General features: G+C 34.5%; 1 protein-coding gene across 11 annotated transcripts; it reads right to left on the bottom strand.

Moving 5' to 3' along the window:
- Nucleotides 1-596: 596 nt before the first annotated feature.
- SLO1 (SLOW GROWTH 1) lies at nucleotides 597-8351 on the bottom strand. 11 transcript variants are annotated; one of them, XR_003640723.2, is made up of 5 exons: nucleotides 6186-8351; nucleotides 5393-5630; nucleotides 5204-5266; nucleotides 4988-5096; nucleotides 597-937 (listed from the first exon to the last, which is right to left on the bottom strand). XR_003640723.2 is itself a non-coding variant. In XM_028239227.2 (2 exons), the coding sequence occupies exon 1, from the start codon at nucleotides 8258-8260 to the stop codon at nucleotides 6194-6196; it is 2067 nt and encodes a 688-aa protein (XP_028095028.2). In that variant the 5' UTR covers nucleotides 8261-8349; the 3' UTR covers nucleotides 4977-5630; nucleotides 6186-6193. The 11 variants fall into 11 exon arrangements, 1 of the variants encoding a protein (XP_028095028.2); XR_014351421.1 differs by having other exon boundaries at nucleotides 5184-5266; nucleotides 6186-8316; XR_003640724.2 differs by having other exon boundaries at nucleotides 5198-5266; nucleotides 6186-8316.
- Between the last annotated feature and the right edge of the window lie 1137 nt (nucleotides 8352-9488).

The following is a 9488-nucleotide window of genomic DNA, read 5'->3' as shown; positions in this document are numbered from 1 at the left end:
TGAATGCATAGATTAATCCCAAAATTATATCACTCATAATATTTACCTTATACCGTCTATGACCCGATGATGGGTCATTTGCAAACCAAAAATAAAGAGCTAAACTATGCCAGAATAATGGCAAGTCTAGATATCGATCCACAGGGAGAATTATGAAATTAAACTAATTTAATTGCTAGTTTCCTAAATTAATTTTGATAAAAAAAGATTGTGGGATATCATGACTAAGCAAGAATTAAAATGAAATTTAGAAATTGAATTGACAATTAAAAGTATCGTTTGAGATACTGATTTTGGAAGATTCTAGGACAATAAATTCACCACTAGTTACATAAATAAGGTTTAAAATTGAAAATCGATTGTGCTATGGTTCGAACCACCCAATACTTCACAACTACAAACATGAAGTATTGATCAAGAAGATTGTCGCGTTCAACGTATGGGCACGAATAATCTCAAATAGTACGAGTCGTTCGCTCTGAACTAGGATAGCAACACGATTCATGTCTCATAGCATGACTCGTCACATATTTTGAATACGAAAGAAAAGATAATAATTGTATGGAAAGCATTCAATAATCACAAAAAGAAGAACATTTAAAGAGAATGAAAGAAAAATATATTGAAAAACTTTTTAAACACTATACAATTTGTTCAAATCATTACAACAATCAAAAACCTAAGAAAGACCCTATATACTTGGCTAGGGTTTCACCAAAACCCTAGAAAGAGGGAGACTAGCCACTTATGGAGGAGTAGAAAGAGGTAGAGGAAGAAGCCACTTGGGGAAGAATTCAAAATTAGAAACAAATGAGAGATTTCTGCCAGTAAGGGAAGAATTTTCATAAAATGTGAGATTTCTGCCACTTCAAGATTAAAGCACTAGTATCTATGTTGATAAAGAAACAACCCAGAAAGACATGCTTGAAGTTCAATCCTGCAATGTAGCTTTATGGTTAAAGACAAGAAACTCCAAACTACACAAAAGGAGTAATTTAATGATTTAAGGAACCACGAAATTGATTAACAATGTCCAAGATGGTACCCTTTAATTAGATCAATATCTGAAAAAACATAGGTATCCAGATGAATCATAAAAATTTATTTCTATCATGTGCCAATACTTTCCTTCTTGCTCACGTGTGTGACATCACTAAATCCATAAACTAAAAAAAAAAAAGAAAAAAAAGAAAAAAGAGAGAAAAAAAAAATGTTAAACTACTCAAACACATATGTATAATATTACATATTCCTTTCAAAGAACATAAAATTTTCAACTAAAAACAAAGTTATATGCACAAGCAGAAGCATCAAAAAGTTGCTTAAGGTTGCACCAAAAAACCAAAAAATTACTTAATGATCAAGAATTGGTAATACAAACAGGAGTATGTAAATATACCAATATAAGACACTACTCTATTCATAACGCTTTGCTAATGCAATGCAACTCACTTTTGTCAGCAAAAAAATTCAAAGGCCACCATCTAGTTGGAGGGTTTATTCAAGTATAGAGGAGTATCTTGTGTGACGCACCACAAGGTCCGCAATGTGAAAATACCGAGATTGCATGTAGTGTTGAGATGCACCATGTGCAACATATCACTTCATGCATCCGAAATGAATAGTCCACTCAACAATTTCATGTATGATAATTGAAAATAAAAATATCCTCATTGAGAAAAAATACCAGTGTACAAACAAACAAACAAATCCAAATCAAAAGGCAAGTCTTGAACAAAAAACAATCTTATCCCTTACACTTGGATAAATGGCCAAGATCTTGGAAGTAAAAAAGCAACATATCAACAACAACAACAACAGAAAAAAAGAGGATGAAGAATAGGGGAAAGCAAAAAGGACTCGGTTGTGCACAGGTAACCTTGTTATATTTGATAAGGAAATTTATGATACAAACAGCATGTTAATTGGTCCGCGCTGCACATATTCATACCATCACAAACCAAATTCCCCCATCTTATCTTCAATTTGTGTCACTTCTAACTTCTTCCTAATAGATTCATTTCTTATTTTATCTAAATTAATACCATTCATCCATCTCAACATTCTCATTTCAACTACACTCATTTCTAAACGTGTTTTTTTTCTTAATTGCCCAACATTCAGTAGCATACATCATAGCAAGTCGTATAGTAGTCCTATAAAGTTTCCTTTTCAACTTAATAGGAATCCTAAAATCACACCACACTCCTGATGCACTGCTCCATTCATCCATCATGACCTAATTCTGTGTGCAATCGAGTAAAGTTAATTGACATTTTTTGGTGACAAGTCACGTTGTAATGTAGTTTAGAATATTTAGTTGTGTATGGGTAGTTGAACAATTGGTCACACTCGGTCAGCCCGGCACATCGGATTCAAGCCTCACTCCATTAACTGCTCAGGTATTCTCTTGCATACATGTTTTAATTGCAACTGAAAAAGGACTTGTTGGCAAGAAGTGTTTTAATGGATCGCAAGACGTTTCTAGAAATAGTTCCATTAGAACTTAAAACGGTATGGCGATTGATCCCCTCTAGGAGCAATCAATCCCCTTAATGTACTTTTTGATATAATCTTCTCTAGAGACTGGCAATCGACATGAGATCACAGTGCGATCAATCCCTCTATCAAAATTAAAAACAATGTTTTTCCAGCAAACAATGATCAACCAGAGATGGATGGGCAATTGGTTGCTGTCAAAAGGGTAGCAATCAATCACTCACTTAAGAGGATCTATAGCTAGGACGGAATCTCCAAATCCTTCCCTAAATTGGCTTTGAAACCCTGATTTTCTATATAAACAGTTCATAATTCATTGTTAGGGATCACAACCATTATTTTACACAATCGTTTTATCTCTAAGCTCTATAAAAATTCTAAGGTTTATATCTGATTTATGTGAGACATCGTTTTCAAAAACCATCATACCATTGTATATCATTGCATCGTTCTATCACCCAAGGCCGATTGGGTAATCTGAAGCCATCCAAGAATGAAGATTGAAGCATGGAGCTTCATTGTGTCTAGCAGACCAAGAAGGTTGAATAGGTCAGATTGTGCACATGGAGCTTCTTCAAGGCGTCAGAGTTACGTACACTAGGTGATTGGTTGTAAGTCCGCTCATTTGTGTCTTGTACTCTGGATTCATGTAGTGGATTTTGTTGGGTGCCGGGACCGTGGTTTTTTTATTCCCTCTTGGAGATTTTTCTATTGGGTTTTCTGTATAAATTTACAATGTGATTGCATCGATTACTTTGTTGATTGATTAACTGTACAAAAGATTAAAATTGGGAATCAGATTAATTAATCATAATTTTAAGAATTTGGCCTATTCACCTCCCTCTAGGCACAATCTATTCAAACTCCAATATTTCACTAGCCTATTTTGGGAAGTAACAATTTTAGCCAAAAAGCCACAACAAAAAGTCAACCCACTCTCTCTCTTCTTTTTTATATGTATTTTCGTAAAAAATCAAAAAGTTACTAAAAAGGCCAATTCCCAAAATATGTGGGTCACATCCTCTTATTCTATCCATCTTTATAATTGACCCAAGATACCAAAAAATGATCACTCTTAGGAATATCTCACCCATCAAGTTTTACTCTAATTTCATCCTTACTTCTAGTTTTGTTAAAGTTATACTTCATATTCATTCTTAATTCAAACCCTTTAGATTCTAAAGTATCTCTCCACAATTCTAGCTAAAAGTTATCTAAAACTACATTGACTGCAAATAACATACACCGGGTGATGTTCTCCTAAATGTTCCTAGTAAGATGATCCTTGGTATAAGACTATTGTTATTTGAAATTTACTTATTTCTTCCCCTACTATTCTCACACAAGTCATAGTCACACTATACATGTCTTTAACATTAAATCAATATATGTAACTAATAAATCTCTTAGAATGAAATTAATTAAGCCAACCTATCCTATTTACTTCTCTTTTTTAACAGGTAAAACCTTCATTAAAAAATCAACTTTAATTTTTATATCATAAAAATGATAAAAGTCTTGAGAGTTATAGAATCATGAGATTGATTGTTAATTTAATAGATCTTCTTTGAAATGGATTTAAAATTAAACCATTTACTTTTATTTATCCAAAAAAAAAAAAAAGAAATTAAACCAACTTTTAGAAAAATGTAAATATTTTACCATAGTAATGTGGTGTTGAAGGAAATTTGAAAGGAGTTCATGGGCCATTAGAGTTTACAGGAACAAATATAGAAGCCAATGGAGATAAATGTTAATGACTTGTTGCGTCAAGTATAACATTGAAGGCAGAGGGTACAATTGGGGATTTGAAATCATTGTCATGGATATACATAGAGACATTAAAACAAAATAAAATTAATCTTCATTATTTTCCAAGAACTTAGGAGCCCATTGTCAAAGAAATATGATTAATAATCTGATTACCAAGTTTAACGTTCAGAATAATGATAAGGTTATTTGGGTTGGGATATTGGGATCCATGTAAATTATTAGTTTTACTTTAGCGTACTATTCCTATGAATTTGCCATAGCCAAACTCTAACACTTTGCTCCATGCCTCGCAATCTTTTTTATTTTTTATGTTTAAGTAACAATACACGTCAGTCTTAATTACGAAACTATTACGTGTTCATCAACATGTTTCAAGTTTAATGTTGAAATCTATTTGATAGAAAAAAACACCCAGGTAATGAGAACTAACAAAAATTTCATTCTCAGATCTTATACTCATATAAGAAGTATCCAACAAAGCAACTTTACAATTCAGGATATATGCAAGCTAGCTTAGTTGTGTCAATCAAGCATGCTGGTATGACGTTAAGTGCTTCGGTTCAAGTCTCCTTAAAAGCTTAAACATCACTATAGCCACACACACATAAATCTCATTACGATCACTGCTTAATAGATCCATCTATTTCAAATTGGAGAACATCAAAAAATGTGGGACAAACACGTGACATGCAGAATCTGAAATAAAGAATAATACCTTTGCATCAGAAAAGCATTCCTTAGAAACCAGGTTAAAGGATACCATTTCCAGGGACAGCCGATGTTTCTTGAAATTGGAAATTGGCTTAGAGTGCAAAATTTAAGGCCTGGGGACAAGTTCAGGCACCAATAACAATAAGCATGCAATAATTTGCAATGCACAGAAAATTTTGGGACGTAAGTCATTAAAATACAAAAAATAGCAAACCGAGACCAGACGCAGGATGGCATGACATATTGACAACTCCGTTCCATCTCCATAGTATGATCCCTTCATCTTTGATGTTAGGCCATAAAACCCAATTCCATAATTACCCAAAAGTATCCAAGTCAGTGCCAACAAAACAGAGAACTGACATGCCTTAAATATTTATTTGTGGTACTATACGAATGTTTCACATACCTTGAGCAGCCAACCAGTTTAAACACTGCAGGAATGGTTCTTCCTCTTTGGAGCAAAGCTGGCAAAGCCATTTGTCTGACAGAGCTGAACAGACATAGGTCAGCAGTTATAGGAAAACAATGACAGATCGCTTGTAGTTGGCATGTCCATGTCATGGGATTTTAGTGGTTTGGAATCACCCACAATGAGCTCAAAAACCTTGGGGAGACTGGAATAAATGCAACTGGCCAGATTCCTACTGCATCAGTAAAGATATTAACAATAAAAGAACAAAAAGGTGAGAGAGAGAGAGAGAGAGAGAGAGAAATATTGACACACGCTTGCACACAACACACATGCAGATAAAATAGAGAATAATTAACTTGTAGCACTGGGGAAAAAGTTATTGTATGCCCCTAAACCAATCTTCTTGTTTAAAGAGACAATAGTCATTGTGGAGACTGATCCTCCAACTTTAACTTCAGCCAAAGATAATCGAAAGATAGCAATTCAGTATCATCCACTGAACACAATTTTGAAAAAATTTCCACTCATGAGGAGCATATTTAAGACTATGAGTACCAGATTAATTGCAGAACACAGATATTCAGACTAACAAAATAATGAACATGTAAACGAACAAAAACCTAGCAATTAAACCAAAGCACAGAAAGTTGTCACCAAAAATTCATTCACAATAACAACTATCTATACACCTTTCCAAAATCAGATTTATGATCTGAAAACGAGTCTTGAAGAAGCAGAAGAAGAAAGTTATCTCCCAAAAGAAGAAGCAGATTGAGATCTAACTAACCAGATTATTCAAATTTGCTTGCAAGATTCAGAGCCAAAAAGAAAGTTATCTCCCAGAGGAAGAATACCAGGTATGCACTCAACAAGTTCTAGCTGCCTTGTTAACTGATCTATGCATTCAAAAATCTGCTCTGACTGAGGGTGAGACTTATCTCTAATAATGAACTCAAAAACACTACCATTAACCTCAATTGAGCTACAACCAGGAGTCTTATCCACTCCTCTATCCGTCATCATCTTCCTCACTTTCCGAGCCTTCTCCCACATTCTAGCTTCCCCATACATATTTGCAAGCAAAACGTAAATTCCACTATCATGAGGATCCAACTCAAGTAGATTCTTAGCTGCCCTTTCTCCCATATCAACATTTCCATGAATTCGACAAGCAAAAAACAATGACCCCCACACCACAGCATCTGCCTCCATTGGCATGCTCCCAATAATCTCTTCTGCCTCATCCAAGAGACCAGCCCTACCAAAAAGGTCCACCATGCAAGAGTAGTGTTTAAGCTTGGGGGAGAGGTTAAATCTGGTGGTCATTTGGGTAAAAAATTTACGACCCTCTTGAACCAAACCACCATGACAACATGCTGATAATAACCCAAGAAATGTAACTTCATCTGGCATCAAACCAATGTCAATCATCTCCAAAAAGTGAGATATGGCATCATGTGCATTGCCATGAAGGGCTAAACCACCAATTATTGCTGTCCAAGTCAAAGAATTTCTTCCCGGAATCTCATGAAAAACCTGAAGTGCCTTAGTGATGTTACCACACTTGGCATACATATCAACTAGAGCAGTGCCAACGGCAACATTTAGAGAAAGTTTGTGCTTCTCAATGTAATGATGAATCCATATTCCAACATCAAGTGCTCCAAGTTGTGAGCAAGCAGATAAGCAGCTAACCATAGTCACCTCATCAGGCTTTATGTTCCTAGCTTGCATCTCGTGAAACAAAGCCAACGCTTCCTTGCAATGCTTGGCTTGAACATAACCACCTATCATGGCATTCCACGGCACAACATCTTTCTCTGGCATTTCATCAAAAAGCCTCCGAGCAACCTCCAAATGCCCAAATTTGACAAATCCTACAATCATTGTGGTCCAAGACACCATGGTTTTCTTTTCCACGTTGTCAAATAACACCTTTGCTGCCCCAAGATTCCCACATTTCACATACATATCAATAAGAGCATTAGCAAGTGGAACTGTAAAATTCAATTTATTTTCTAGAATATATTGATGAAATTCCCTTCCAAGGTTCAAATCCTCCAACTGAGAGCATGATGAAACCACCCCAATCATTGTTACCTCATCTGGTTGAATCCCCTGTGCCTCCATTTCTCGATAAATCCTTAAAGCATCATGCGCTTTCCCACTCCGAACATATCCATTAATCAAAGAATTCCAAGAAACCAAATCTCTAACACTACTTTCAACAAACACCTTATGGGCAACCTCTAATTCTCCAAATGACATTAACAAATGAATTACAGCATTATGCACAAAGATATCCGAATCAAAACCCAATTGTAAAGCATGCCCCAGAAGTTCATGACCCATCCGAATTAATGACAAACGAGCACAACATTTAAGCAGCAAAGGGTAAGTGTAATTGTCTGGCCTCGATGCACCACTTGTCAACATGTTCTTATACAACAAAAAAGCTTCTTTTGGGTTTACGCTCTCCGAATACCCTCTAATTGCTACATTCCAAGAAAACACATTGGTGTTTTGGGCATTGTTCAATATTGTTTTACAATAATCAAGACTACCAGATTCTGAGATTGCACAAAAGGCGACCAATCGACTCAAAGCGAACCCATCTAAGATCAAGCCGGTTACGGTCATTTGGGATTGGATTTGCTTCAAACGGGCCATGGAAGTGCATTTTTCCAAGAGGGAGAGTAAGGGGTTTGAGAGGACGAAGCTATGGTTTGTGTTCCAGTTGGTGGGTTTGTGTTTGTGGGGTAAGAGAGAGCGAGTGTGAATAGAAGAGAGAGAAGAAGGGTTTGAAAAGGGTTTTGGTGTCCAAAGCCTAGATCTGAGGTTGATGAGAAGGAGATTAACCATCAAAGGTGGAACTTGGATGAACCTCAGTTTTATATATCTATATCTGCATCTATAGCTACATACTATCTATTATCTGTATCTATAGCTATATACTATCTATTAAGTGAAGTATTTCAAATAATCTAAATAAATAAGGTTATTTTTTAATTTTTTATAAAAATATGTATAAAATAATTAAAAAATTATGTGATCTAGAAAAGATAGGAGGATAAAAAAATAAGTTCATATCTAACTTTTCAATAGTCCTTTGAAGTTTTCGTCCCCTAAAAATTATATAATGGCCATGTTTAATAGAATTGTAGGAAAGTACTTATAGCTTATGCCTTAACAGTTTATACCTTATAAGTATGAACATAAATTGATTTCTGACTTATAAATTAAACTTCTCCTGTCCCACTCAAAGAATAAGCTGATTTCTGATTTACAAAAAATTATAAGCTGAATTATTAAACTAAATCAAATATATCAAAATAGTTTAAATTAAAATAAATTTAAAAAAAAAACTGTACCAAACAGGAGCAATAAAAAATAAAAAAAAAACCACAACTGCATGAGTCACTACTTACATGTTCTATTCTTTCACTTTTTATTGTTTCACACCTACATCGTCTCTCACTTTTAACTGCCCAATTACATTTTTTAACTTTATCCCTCACATCTATTCCCTCACTTTTTACTTCATCCCTTTGCCCAAACTTTTCAAAGAATTTCCAATCTCTCTCAACGATTCTGTATCAGCGAATTCAATTCAGTTAATTCGCCCAATAGTTTGAAGTCAGATGAGTCAAATTTGAATGGGTTCAACCATGGTTGGAAGATTGGTGCGGGTCTGATTTTAATGGGTTCGGATCGATTGTTGTTCTTATTTTTAATCTTAATCATTTTGTTAATTTTTGAAGCGATTGTTACTCAAGTAAAAATATAAAAATAAGTATTGTTAGGTATGTTTTTTTATACAATTTATTTTTTTGTTATTGGTATGTAAAATACAGACTACGTACTGTAAAAAAAATTTCTTCTTCCACTTTTCTCTAAATTTCTTTTTAACTAAAACTCTTTTCTTTAGTTTTTTTTAATTTATTTTTAAATTTTATTACTTTATTATGATGTATCATAAAAATTCTGATGAATCAATTCAGATGGAGGTGTTGTTCTATTACCCTATTGCTTCCTTAATTTTTAGGCAATACATAAGAACATGAGAAAGCAAATTAAAGGTGCATCGAAT

Source organism: Camellia sinensis, chromosome 14 (genome assembly GCF_055761805.1).
Source record: "Camellia sinensis isolate YWXY chromosome 14, ASM5576180v1, whole genome shotgun sequence".
Classification (NCBI taxonomy): domain Eukaryota; kingdom Viridiplantae; phylum Streptophyta; class Magnoliopsida; order Ericales; family Theaceae; genus Camellia; species Camellia sinensis.
Note: the sequence above shows the minus strand (reverse complement) of the source record. Positions and strands in the feature narration are given on the sequence as shown.